This window comes from Poecilia reticulata, chromosome 9 (genome assembly GCF_904066995.2).
Source record: "Poecilia reticulata chromosome 9, P_reticulata-male-v2, whole genome shotgun sequence".
NCBI lineage: Eukaryota > Metazoa > Chordata > Actinopteri > Cyprinodontiformes > Poeciliidae > Poecilia > Poecilia reticulata.
Genome location: NC_088838.1, coordinates 35,395,073 through 35,408,954, shown reverse-complemented (window position 1 = coordinate 35,408,954; position 13,882 = coordinate 35,395,073). Strand labels below are relative to the sequence as shown.

The following is a 13,882-nucleotide window of genomic DNA, read 5'->3' as shown; positions in this document are numbered from 1 at the left end:
CCGCAGCCCGGGGGTTGGGGACCACTGGGTTAGTACACTGAAGTATACTAACATTTAACATATTCAGTACATTTATTTTTCACCAGGTTACAAGGCCCCTAGTGGCCCCTAGATGCCCCTAGTGGCCCCTAGATGCCACTAGTGGCCCCTAGATGCCACTAGTGGCCCCTAGATGCCCCTAGTGGCCCCTAGATGCCCCTAGTGGCCCCTAGATGCCCCTAGAGGCCCCTAGATGCCACTAGTGGCCCCTAGATGCCACTAGTGGCCCCTAGATGCCCCTAGATGCCCCTAGTGGCCCCTAGATGCCCCTAGAGGCCCCTAGATGCCACTAGTGGCCCCTAGATGCCCCTAGATGCCACTAGTGGCCCCTAGATGCCCCTAGATGCCCCTAGATGCCCCTAGTGGACCGTAGTGGACCCTAGAGGCCCGAAGCAGTTGCTGAGTTTGGTTATGCCTTGGGCCGGCCCTGTGTGTGTGATGCTGTCAGACTCTTTCAGACCAGGTGAAGTGTTGTGAGCGTGTTGCCATGGTGATGCAGCTGCTCTGGTGTTTTAATGAAGTTCAGATCCTGAAGGCCTCCATGTCTCCTAAAGAGAGCGACCCCCGGGGACGGACACGTCCCAGCATGCATCTCTGTGTCCGCTGGGAGCAGAGTGTGTGTGTGTGTGTGTGTGTGTGTGTGTGTGTGTGTGTGTGTGTGTGTGTGTGTGTGTGTGTGTGTGCTCAGTGGCCTGGAAGCTGAAGGGAAGCCTCCTCAGGAGGTCATATGTGTCCTACTTCAAGATCACAGCTGAGATCAGGCTCTGAGGACCTGCTGGTGACGTCATCAGCGGGGTGGGGGGATGACACACACACACACACACACACACACACACACACACACACACACACACACACACACACACGTCAGGCCAGTAAGAAAACACCATCAGCTGCTTGGTTTTCTTCACTGTCAAACCTCGATTGTGAGGACTCCATTACCCATAAGCCTCGGGGTCTGACTGTCCAGCTCACCTGACCCTTCAGGAGACACCTGCAGGTGGTCACATGACCACACAGTGTGTGTGCTAGTCCTCAGGAATGCTAATGAGGGGGAGATGCTCGTTTCTGTGGCAACCGAATTCAGAGGAGGCTGGAGCTGCATCCCTGTTGCCACGGCAACCTGTGCTGGTTCTGGCAGCTGAGGAGCCGAAGAGCCGGCGGGTCTGATTACTGCTGCTTCTTCTGCGTCTCTCACTGCGCCTCATTCCCAGATCAATGGTCCGGAACGTTCCCCACTTTCTGTCGTTCCCCACTTCCTGTTCCAGAACGTTCCCCACTTCCTGTTCCAGAACGTTCCCCACTTCCTGTTCCGGAACGTTCCCCACTTCCTGTCCCGGAACGTTCCCCACTTCCTGTTCCGGAACGTTCCCCACTTCCTGTTCCGAAACGTTCCCCACTTCCTGTTCCAGAACGTTCCCCACTTCCTGTCGTTCCCCACTTCCTGTTCCGGAACGTTCCCCACTTCCTGTTCCAGAACGTTCCCCACTTCCTGTTCCGGAACGTTCCCCACTTCCTGTTCCAGAACGTTCCCCACTTCCTGTTCCGGAACGTTCCCCACTTCCTGTTCCGGAACGTTCCCCACTTCCTGTTCCAGAACGTTCCCCACTTCCTGTTCCAGAACGTTCCCCACTTCCTGTTCCGGAACGTTCCCCACTTCCTGTTCCAGAACGTTCCCCACTTCCTGTTCCAGAACGTTCCCCACTTCCTGTTCCGAACGTTCCCCACTTCCTGTTCCGAACGTTCCCCACTTCCTTCCGCTCCCCACTTCCTGTTCCAGAACGTTCCCCACTTCCTGTTCCAGAACGTTCCCCACTTCCTGTTCCGGAACGTTCCCCACTTCCTGTTCCGGAACGTTCCCCACTTCCTGTTCCAGAACGTTCCCCACTTCCTGTTCCGGAACGTTCCCCACTTCCTGTTCCAGAACGTTCCCCACTTCCTGTTCCAGAACGTTCCCCACTTCCTGTTCCAGAACGTTCCCCACTTCCTGTTCCGGAATGTTCCCCACTTCCTGTTCCAGAACGTTCCCCACTTCCTGTTCCGGAACGTTCCCCACTTCCTGTTCCGGAACGTTCCCCACTTCCTGTTCCGGAATGTTCCCCACTTCCTGTTCCAGAATGTTCCCCACTTCCTGTTCCGGAACGTTCCCCACTTCCTGTTCCGGAACGTTAACGTTTAGGATTCCAAACTAAATATTTAATTCTCAAGGTAAATGTTTAGCTTTCAAATTAAATATTTACTTACAAGCTAAGTGTTTAGCTAGCAACCTAAATATGTACCAGTAGCTAAATTGCTAAATATTTAACTCAAAGGTAAAAATGTATTTTGTTAGCCAAATATTTTGTTCCAAGCTAATTATTTAATTTGCTAACTAAATATCTAAATTGCTAATTATGTTGCTAGCTAAGTAGCTTGCAAGTTAAATAGTTTGTAAACTAAACATTTGGCTTGTGAATTAAATATTTAGTTTAGAACCTTCACATTTATAAAACTATGAATTTTAAATATGAACTCCCGCATTTTTCCTCTGACAGGATAAATAAAACAAAATATAACTAGATTATTTTTTACAGTGTAACCTGACAAACCCAAAAAGGAAATAAATTCTAAATAAATAAACATATCAGTGGTCCAATGGCTCCACCTTGGAGACTGAACTCCTGGTTCTGGGTCGGTCCAGTCTGCTATCAGAACCAGGCGGTTCGGGTCCAGAAACCAAAACAAGACGTCGCGCGCAAGCTCTCTTCCGTTCGGGAGCGCGCCTGGCTCGTCTCGGGAGCGCGCGCCGCAGATCCAAGGACAGAGCGGCGGGCGCGCGAGCATCAGGTCACCTGAAAGTCCTCCGTCATCACGAGCCCGAACAGAACCGGGAGAACCGGAGCCGAACCGGGTTCGGAGCCGATGGATCGGCGCTGAAGCAACAGGACGAGGCGGAACCGAGTCCGCGGGTTCTGAACGCAAAACCCAACCCAGTCATCTTTGCTGTCACCGAACCGACCGGCACCAGAACCTCTGAGCCGGAACCGAGCCGGAGCGTGACCCGTCCGAACCAGGCCGGGAGGAGAACCGAGCCGACGGTGGACCAACCGGAGAGCGACGGAACCAGAACCGGGACCTGGACCTGTAGCTGGATCAGTGAGTGTCTCGCTTTCTGTTCAGGGGTTCTGGTTCTGCTCGGCAGCAGTGATGTGGTACCGGTTCTGATCAGGTCCAGAGGTCCCGCTGGGTCTCACGGTTCGGTCCGGTCGGGCTTCATCCTCTGTTTGGATCTGTGTTCCGGTTCTGATGGTTTTATTTCTGATGTTTGACATAAAAATCTTCAGATTTCAGTGAATTAAATGAGGATCAGAAGTTTATTAAATTATTAAAATGTGAAAGTTGTGCAGAAATGTTGAAATGATTAATAAACTTTAGTAAAATATGAAGCAGTTTGGAAAAATCCTAATTAATCCGAAGTTTCACAAGTTTATCATCATTTTCTTCAAATTTAAAGTTAAAACTTCAGAAGGAATTTTGTCATTGAAACTGGATTTAATGAATTTAGAGCAGAAATAAAAACATTTTCATGATTAAAATCTTAATCCAAAGAACATGTTCAGATTATTCATTAATCTAATATAATCTGATTAAAACTGCTGGTAAAAATGACAAATTAATGATTTTAGTTCAGATAGTTTCCTGATTTAAACGCATTTAAAGGGTTTTAAAGCCGTTCTGGATTAAATGCTCATAAACATGAAGCTGAAATATTAATTCTGGATTAAATGTTTATAAACATGAAGCTGAAATATTAATTCTGGATTAAATGTTTATAAACATGAAGCTGAAATATTAATTCTGGATTAAATGTTCATTCATGAGTTTCTGTTTCCACCTGATGACGAGGATTCAAAAACCTGATCGACTATAAACTTTGTGTTTCTCATAAAACATTCAGCTGAAACTGGAGCCGCTCGTCCAACGCATCCAACACAAACAGCCGGCTGACCTCCTGACCTCCTGACCTCCTGGTCCTTCTGGCTGGACGGCCGGCAGAGGTCAGAGGTCACAGGAAGCGATCAGTAGGAGCAGCACTTTGATCAAACTGTTACCTGGATTCTGATCACGTTCTTTAATAACTCAGCATAATTCATGAGTCCGCCTCCTTATCCTGACCTCTGAACTTATAAACACCGACCCTAAAAACGAATAAACTTTATCAGAATGGAACATTTCAGCAACAAACAAAGCTCAGCCTAAAGTCCAGCCCAGCAGATACAAGCCCCGCCCTAAACACGAAGCCCCGCCCCAAACATGAAACCCCGCCTTAAACACGAAGCCCCGCCCATACACGAAGCCCCGCCCCAAACATGAAACCCCGCCTTAAACACGAAGCCCCGCCCTAAACACGAAGCCCCGCCCTAAACACGAAGCTCCGCCCCAAACACGAAGCCCCGCCCCAAACACGAAGCCCCGCCCTAAACACGAAGCCCCGCCCCAAACACGAAGCCCCGCCCCAAACACGAAGCCCCGCCCTAAACACGAAGCCCCGCCTTAAACACGAAGCCCCGCCCCAAACACGAAGCCCCGCCTTAAACATGAAGCCCCGCCCTAAACACGACGCCCCGCCCTAAACATGAAGCCCCGCCCTAAACACGACGCCCCGCCTTAAACACGAAGCCCCGCCCTAAACACGAAGCCCCGCCTTAAACACGAAGCCCCGCCCTAAACACGAAGCCCCGCCCTAAACACGAAGCCCCGCCCCAAACACGAAACTCCGACCCAAACACGAAGCCCCGCCCTAAACACGACGCCCCGCCCTAAACATGAAGCCCCGCCCTAAACACGAAGCCCCGCCCTAAACACGAAGCCCCGCCCTAAACACGAAGCCCCGCCTTAAACACGAAGCCCCGCCTTAAACACGAAGCCCCGCCCTAAACACGACGCCCCGCCTTAAACACGAAGCCCCGCCCTAAACATGAAGCCCCGCCTTAAACACATAAAAACCCACCTTAAAATGTAAACTCCGTCTCCAACCAATAGACCACGCAGATGCAGATGGAGGGCAGGAAGTCTGACTCCTGCTGCTCCAACCGTTCCAATAGAAACGTTATTTTCGTGTTTCGAAGGTAGTTGTTCACAAGGGAAGAGAAAAGTGGATCAACAAGCTAAAAACCAGGAGGTGCTCAGACTAACAATGCCAGAGTTTGCAGCCATTTTCTAACAGGTAACGATTAAATTGCATTTTCAGATATTTGATTGGACAGTTAGAAAGACAAGCGTTCATATGTAAGGTAGATACATTATGTTTACGCCTTAGTGTGGTTGTCCTAATGTTGTTAGCAGCTAGCTCAGTGTTAGCAGCTAGCTCAGTGCTAGCAGCTAGCTCAGTGTTAGCAGCTAGCTCAGTGCTAGCAGCTAGCTCAGTGCTAGCAGCTAGCTCAGTGCCGAGTCACGGACAGACAATGTAATGTGTATCCAGTGGGACCTTCATGCACACAGACCGTGAGCTGTTCCCCACATGCTTCATGTCCGACCCGAACCGGTTTGGGTCAACCCGACCCGAACTCGGGGTTTCTGTAGGTCGGAGCAAATCGTTGACCTGAATCCAGCAGCGACTCAACATTAACGTACAACTCCAGCATGAATTTGGTTTACAGAAGCTAAATAAATGATTTACCAGGAGATTCAAGCTAACATGGTTAGCTCGTTGTTAGCATAGCATCGTTATCAGACTAATTACTTAATTAGCACAACTCGCTACTCACCTGGCAGAAACAAGCCACATCCATCTAAAGCATCTAATGATCCTGAATGTGACCCAACCTGAAACTAAGTGATTGATTCTCCAGGCCTCCAGCTTTCCTTCGTATAACATGAGGTCTGCAGGTAGTTAAGTGTTTCGCCTCGATGCGGGTAAATCCTCAGGATTATTAGAGAAGTCTTTTTTTACCGAGATGATACGGATCATATCCTAAATATACGCATATTTTTTCGAGACGCCTCAGCAGTTCCAGCCTATTTAGCCCATTAACTACTAGCTGTGATCAACATTGCTTTGCTTTGAAATCCCCTTCCGGCCCTCCATCTGAATTTCAGGCGTCATCCGGGTCACGTGACTGAAACCCAGCAATAGGTGACCTTAGAGGTGCTGCTCATCTCACATAGATAACCCCCCCCACACACACACTAAGCCCCGCCCACACACTAAGCCCCGCCCACACACTAAGCCCCGCCACCCTGCAGATGTTAAGTGTTGCTAAGTAAACAGGAAGTGCTGCGTCCAGCCCACTTCCTGCCTGTTGATGACCATGGTTTCCCTCCTCCCCCCAGTGGCGGCTCGCGGCGTGCTGCTGCTGGCCGTGCTGCACTGCTGCTCGGTGGCGCTGTGCGGCTGCGAGCCGCGCCTGGTGAACGTGGGCGCCGTGCTGAGCCAGAAGCGCTATGAGCAGGTGTTCAAGGACGCCGTGACGCAGGCCAACGACCTCTACGGCAAGGACAAGTTCAAGATGAACGCCATCTCCGTCACGCACAAGCCCAACGCCATCCAGATGGCGCTGTCCGTCTGCGAGGACCTCATCTCCAACCAGGTGAGCTGCCGCCGGATCGGTTACCATGGCAACGGCTACCTGGCCATGTTTTAGCTGGGAAACAATATTGCTGATTCTTCACAAGGGTTGCTGCTCCAGTAAAATTAGCTAAAATAAGATTAGCTAAAGTGATTCTGTTAGCATCACTTTAGCTAATCTAGCATGTGGGCTGTTGCTAGCATGTGGGCTATCGCTAGCATGTGGGCTATTGCTAGCATGTGGGCTATCGCTAGCATGTGGGCTATCGCCAGCATGTGGGCTATCGCTAGCATGTGGGCCATCGCTACCATGTGGGCTATCGCTAGCATGTGGACTATCGCTACCATGTGGGCTATCGCTAGCATGTGGGCTATTGCTACCATGTGGGCTATCGCTAGCATGTGGACTATCGCTACCATGTGGGCTATCGCTGGCATGTGGGCTATTGCTAGCATGTGGGCTATCGCTACCATGTGGGCTATCGCTAGCATGTGGACTATCGCTAGCATGTGGACTATCGCTACCATGTGGGCTATCGCTACCATGTGGACTATCGCTACCATGTGGGCTATCGCTACCATGTGGGCTATCGCTAGCATGTGGGCTATCGCTACCATGTGGACTATCGCTACCATGTGGGCTATCGCTACCATGTGGGCTATCGCTAGCATGTGGACTATCGCTACCATGTGGGCTATCGCTAGCATGTGGGCTATCGCTACCATGTGGACTATCGCTAGCATGTGGGCTATCGCTAGCATGCAGTAAGGCTCCCTGACACCCTTAAACTGCAGCAGCTTTGTGTTAAACTTGCACCCTGAGTGAAACAGAATCTTTATAATCAGATCTAAACGATCTGCCTCTCCGTGTTTCTGTCACTGAAACAAGGAGACATTTCGGCTTTAACCAAATATCTTTATAATGAGTTTATGTCTGATTTCTGCAGATTTGGCTCCTTCCTTCACGCCCAGTTTATTCGGTTTCCTTTCTCTGATTTAAATGGTTTCCGTAAACCTGGCAGATAGAAACGTTAACAGCGGATGTTGTCCGTTTTTTATTTATTTCCCGCGTCTCTTTAAAGGCAGCGTGTTAAACGGCTGGCTGTGTGACAGGCTGGGTTTGTTCAGGGATGTTTGCTGAAACATTAATACTTCATGAATATGATTAGAATAACATGAGGAACAGAAGCAGAAGTGACAGAATGAGTTCACACGAAGCGCTTCCTTCATATTTCACCTGCTCTGAAACCTGCGAGCGGCCGTCAGTCTGAGAGGCCTGCTGGGATGCAGGCAGCGCCGCATGAAAGACGCGCCGCCGCTCGCATCAAGAGACGGAGAGACGGAGAGACGGAGAGCAGAGAGACGGAGAGACGGAGAGACAGAGAGACAGAGAGACGGAGAGACAGAGAGACAGAGAGACGGAGAGACGGAGAGACAGAGAGACGGAGAGACGGAGAGCGGATCCAGGCGGGAAATCAGAGCCGCTCTAAATATAACCGCACAAACAGGCAAAAGGTTCTGCTGCAGAGAACTGAGCTGCTGGGAACCCGAACAGAACCGGGTCAGGAGGCTGGACCAGGAGAACCTGAGGAGGAGGAGGAGGAGGAACATGGAGGAACGTGGAGGAACATGGAGGAGGAACATGGAGGAGGAAGAAGGAGGAGGAACATGGAGGAGGAACAGGTAGGAGGAACAGGGAGGAACATGGAGGAACAGGGAGGAGGAACATGGAGGAGGAACATGGAGGAGGAACAGGGAGGAACATGGAGGAGGAACAATGAGGAACAAGGAGGAGGAACAGGGAGGAGGAACAGGGAGGAACAAGGAGGAGGAACATGGAGGAACAGGGAGGAGGAAGAAGGAGGAGGAACATGGAGGAACATGGAGGAACATGGAGGAGGAACATGGAGGAGGAACAGGGAGGAGGAACAATGAGGAACATGGAGGAGGAACAGGGAGGAACATGGAGGAGGAACAATGAGGAACATGGAGGAACAGGGAGGAACGTGGAGGAACAGGGAGGAACGTGGAGGAGGAACAATGAGGAACATGGAGGAACAAGGAGGAACAATGAGGAACATGGAGGAGGAACAATGAGGAACAAGGAGTAAAGGAGGCCAACATGGCGGCCTGTATCCCAGAGCGACGGCGGTCAGATTAACTTGCTCTCTCCGTCTGGCTCTCTGTAATCTGCCGTTCTCCCAGGCGGCCATGGAGGGATTATCCAGACGCCTCTAATCCAACAGTCTCTCACTCCCAGAATGCCGCCGGTCTGACTTTCCTCATCCTGAGCCGGGAATCCTCCGGGAATCCTCCGGGAATGTGCCTCAGCTTGGCTGGAAGTCTCAGGGAGCAGACGGTCCAGTGTGTTGCCACCAGAGGGCAGTCAGGAGCCGAGCCGCCATGCAGCAGCGCCCCCTGCTGTAAAAGGTGAAGCGTCACAACCACAGATAAGAGAACAACCAGTCCAAACACCCAGTCAGGAGGAGGGTCTTAGCGCTGTCAATCAACTCATGTTCATGCTTCTAAATATGCTAATGGTGGAGAAGCAACTTAAAACCGGGGCAGAGCAGCGCCTACATGAGGATGACTGCCAGCGCTCAGACCCTCTTCCCGCTCTGATTGGTTGTGTCTGACAGAGCAGAATATTTGTCCAGATGACAGCAGGTCCACAGTAAAAATATTGAATAAACGTCGCATCCTGCAGCTTCATGTGGAGAGCAGGAGGCTCCAGCTGAAGAGGAGCTTCTATACATGAACTGAAATTCATTTACTTAGTTATACATTTACAGATTTTCCTTTTAAATATTTATTTTTATTTGACTATAAACTTTTACACTTTGAGCAATAAATGTAATGTCAGCATATGATGACGGTAAAGTTCTCTGTCTGTCTGTCTGACTGTGGTCTGCCTGTCTGTAGCCAGCAGCTGCTGCAGGTTTATGTCCTCACATCTAATATCTGCTATGAATTTCTCCATCTATTACACTGTAAGGACCCCCAGCATCAGGAACGGTTGGGTAGCATGTCTGATGTGCAAACAGGCTGAGGAGCTCAAGCTCTAATGTTGCACCCAGACAGCTTTGAAATGTAAGACTGCATGGTGCTAAGGTAGTTTAGCCAATGAATGTAGGGCGTGCATAACAAGGGGCACATCTAACAGCTGCAGGACTCTAGAGGAACACAGTTTGAGGACTCTGGCCCTAGAGGAACGCAGTTTGAGGACTCTGGCCCTAGACGTACGCAGTTTGAGGACTCTAGCCCTAGAGGTACGCAGTTTGAAGACTCTGGCCCTAGAGGAACGCAGTTTGAGGACTCTAGCCCTAGAGGTACGCAGTTTGAGGACTCCAGCCCTAGAGGTACGCAGTTTGAGGACTCCAGCCCTAGAGGTATGCAGTTTGAAGACTCTGGCCCTAGAGGTACGCAGTTTGAGGACTCTAGCCCCAGAGGAATGCAGTTTGAGGACTCTGGCACTAGAGGAACGTAGTTTGAGGACTCTGGCATTAGAGGAACGCAGTTTGAGGACTCTGGCACTAGAGGAACGTAGTTTGAGGACTCTGGCATTAGAGGAACGCAGTTTGAGGACTCTAGCCCTAGAGGAACGCAGTTTGAGGACTCTGGCATTAGAGGAACGCAGTTTGAGGACTCTAGCCCCAGAGGAACGCAGTTTGAGGACTCTGGCCCTAGAGGAACGCAGTTTGAGGACTCTGGCCCTAGAGGAACGCAGTTTGAGGACTCTGGCATTAGAGGAACGCAGTTTGAGGACTCTGGCCCTAGAGGAACGCAGTTTGAGGACTCTGGCCCTAGAGGAACGCAGTTTGAGGACTCTGGCCCTAGAGGAACGCAGTTTGAGGACTCTGGCCCTAGAGGAATGCAGTTTGAGGACTCTGGCATTAGAGGAACGCAGTTTGAGGACTCTGGCATTAGAGGAACGCAGTTTGAGGACTCTAGCCCCAGAGGAACGCAGTTTCAGGACTCTGGCACTAGAGGAACGCAGTTTGAGGACTCTGGCCCTAGAGGAACGCAGTTTGAGGACTCTAGCCCTAGAGGAACGCAGTTTGAGGACTCTAGCCCTAGAGGAAAGTAGTTTGAGGACTCTGGCCCTAGAGGAACGCAGTTTGAGGACTCTGGCCCTAGAGGAACGCAGTTTGAGGACTCTGGCATTAGAGGAACGCAGTTTGAGGACTCTGGCCCTAGAGGAACGCAGTTTCAGGACTCTGGCACTAGAGGAACGCAGTTTGAGGACTCTGGCCCTAGAGGAACGCAGTTTGAGGACTCTAGCCCTAGAGGAACGCAGTTTGAGGACTCTAGCCCTAGAGGAAAGTAGTTTGAGGACTCTGGCCCTAGAGGAACGCAGTTTGAGGACTCTGGCCCTAGAGGAACGCAGTTTGAGGACTCTGGCATTAGAGGAACGCAGTTTGAGGACTCTGGCCCTAGAGGAACGCAGTTTGAGGACTCTGGCCCTAGAGGAACGCAGTTTGAGGACTCTGGCCCTAGAGGAACGCAGTTTGAGGACTCTGGCCCTAGAGGAACGCAGTTTGAGGACTCTGGCACTAGAGGAACGCAGTTTGAGGACTCTGGCATTAGAGGAACGCAGTTTGAGGACTCTGGCATTAGAGGAACGCAGTTTGAGGACTCTAGCCCCAGAGGAACGCAGTTTGAGGACTCTGGCATTAGAGGAACGCAGTTTGAGGACTCTGGCCCTAGAGGAACGCAGTTTGAGGACTCTGGCCCTAGAGGAACGCAGTTTGAGGACTCTGGCCCTAGAGGAACGCAGTTTGAGGACTCTGGCACTAGAGGAACGCAGTTTGAGGACTCTGGCATTAGAGGAACGCAGTTTGAGGACTCTGGCCCTAGAGGAACGCAGTTTGAGGACTCTGGCACTAGAGGAACGCAGTTTGAGGACTCTGGCATTAGAGGAACGCAGTTTGAGGACTCTGGCCCTAGAGGAACGCAGTTTGAGGACTCTGGCCCTAGAGGAACGTAGTTTGAGCACTCTGGCCCTAGAGGAACGCAGTTTGAGGACTCTGGCATTAGAGGAACGCAGTTTGAGGACTCTGGCCCTAGAGGAACGCAGTTTGAGGACTCTGGCACTAGAGGAACGCAGTTTGAGGACTCTGGCATTAGAGGAACGCAGTTTGAGGACTCTGGCCCTAGAGGAACGCAGTTTGAGGACTCTGGCCCTAGAGGAACGTAGTTTGAGCACTCTGGCCCTAGAGGAACGCAGTTTGAGGACTCTGGCATTAGAGGAACGCAGTTTGAGGACTCTAGCCCCAGAGGAACGCAGTTTGAGGACTCTGGCATTAGAGGAACGCAGTTTGAGGACTCTGGCCCTAGAGGAACGCAGTTTGAGGACTCTGGCCCTAGAGGAACGTAGTTTGAGCACTCTGGCCCTAGAGGAACGCAGTTTGAGGACTCTGGCCCTAGAGGAACGCAGTTTGAGGACTCTGGCACTAGAGGAACGCAGTTTGAGGACTCTGGCATTAGAGGAACGCAGTTTGAGGACTCTGGCCCTAGAGGAACGCAGTTTGAGGACTCTGGCCCTAGAGGAACGTAGTTTGAGCACTCTGGCCCTAGAGGAACGCAGTTTGAGGACTCTGGCATTAGAGGAACGCAGTTTGAGGACTCTAGCCCCAGAGGAACGCAGTTTGAGGACTCTGGCATTAGAGGAACGCAGTTTGAGGACTCTAGCCCTAGAGGAACGCAGTTTGAGGACTCTAGCCCTAGAGGAAAGCAGTTTGAGGACTCTGGCCCTAGAGGAAGGCAGTTTGAGGACTCTAGCCCTAGAGGAACGCAGTTTGAGGACTCTGGCCCTAGAGGAACGCAGTTTGAGGCCTCTGGCCCATGAGGAACGCAGTTTGAGGCCTCTGGCCCATGAGGAATGCTGTTTGAGGTCTTTAGCCCTAGAGGGACGCAGTTTGAGGCCTCTGCCTTGGTCTGTTGAGTGATGCATTTGTTAACTTCCTCTCAGGTACAGCTGGGTTAGGAGCCATTTATCCTTTCTGGTGTTCATCGCCACCAGGGGGCGTATTTGAGTTCTGAGTGTCTGATGGGTTATTTAAGGTCGACCATGACTCTGTTCAGGTTAATAGGTAGAGAAGCAAACAGTTTCTACTGTGCTTGGTTTGGATGTATGTCGAATTTGTGTGGATCTAGATGGAAACAGTTGGACATTGTTCTGACAATAAATGAGTTTATTTTATGTCCAACGGAAGATCGGCGTCATCATGAATTGAGCGCACGTAAAACCATCACCTTTCAAGAACAACCACCAGAAGCCTAAAATATAGGACTTTAGCCGCTACAGCTGGGTTGAAGGAAATGTGGTAGTAAATGAATAACAGGCTGTTCAATGCTGCTGGTCACTGAGGCTTCCTGTAGCTTTCTGGGTTCTTCTAAATCTGCTCCTAGTCGCATCTTTTCAGGGTTGCTACTGCCTCTAGTGGCGTGGGGAGGTAACACAGCTAATATAATTACATTACTAAATCAGTAATGTAATCAGAATACCGCAAAATATTTATTATGTATTATCATTCTCTTAAGAATGTAGAGCTAATTAAATGATCTAGAGACCTTAAAGTGGTGAAACTGCGGCAGATTTTAAAAACCTCTGGTTGTTGCTGGACAGTCAGGAACACTGGCTACAGTTTGAAGAACTGATCTCAGAGACCTTTAAGAAGATCTTGGGGTGAATTTGGAAATAAATCATTTATTCGGGTTCGGTGAATGCACACATGAATCTGATGGGTTCGGTACCTCAACAAGGTTAAGAACCGCTGGCCTAAGGTCATCATCTGTTGGCAGAAATGTAATATAATAATCTGAATTATGTTGCTAATAGTAGCCAAAGCAGCTGAAAATAATCATATTTTATTTGTCATTTAATGAGGGTGGTCTCCTCCCTCATTCTGTCTCTATGTGGCCATCATGGGCTACTATTGTGTAGCTCATGATGGAAAAGCTCACAGAATCTGATAAATGGGCCGATACAGCATCCTAAAGTCTATGTAAGTGCACATTTCTACTATTACTGATTAACTTTTTTATAACTAACTAACTAGACACGAGTGACACGCTAACCAAACCCCCAACATATGCACCAGTTAAGGTTATAGCCCACGTCTGTAACTTCAAATTACAGCTCATAATCACCTCCCATAGACAGACAGTGCAGGCATATCATACATTTTCTGATTCCTTAGAGTCTGTTGAGTATTTTAGTCATTAACTCTCGTGTCCCTGATGTCCCTGGATACCACTGGGATGAAAGAAATGTATCTAGTTTGGTCAAAAGGT

The 13,882-nt window shown here is 50.1% G+C and overlaps 1 protein-coding gene across 6 annotated transcripts in view; it reads left to right on the top strand.

Moving 5' to 3' along the window:
• The first annotated feature begins 2,660 nt into the window (after positions 1 to 2,660).
• The window catches only part of grin1b (glutamate receptor, ionotropic, N-methyl D-aspartate 1b), a 58,052-nt gene continuing 46,830 nt past the window's right edge, over positions 2,661 to 13,882 (top strand). For 2 of the 6 annotated variants that reach the window (XM_008402787.3, XM_008402786.3), the window contains exons 1-2: positions 2,802 to 3,174; positions 6,352 to 6,608. In XM_008402787.3, the coding sequence (XP_008401009.1) occupies position 3,174; positions 6,352 to 6,608 (258 nt within the window). In that variant the 5' untranslated portion in view covers positions 2,802 to 3,173. Of the gene's footprint in view, positions 3,175 to 6,351; positions 6,609 to 8,684; positions 9,017 to 13,882 lie in introns of those variants that run through there. The other 4 variants (XM_008402785.3, XM_017303398.2, XM_008402784.3 and 1 more) reach the window with 4 other exon arrangements.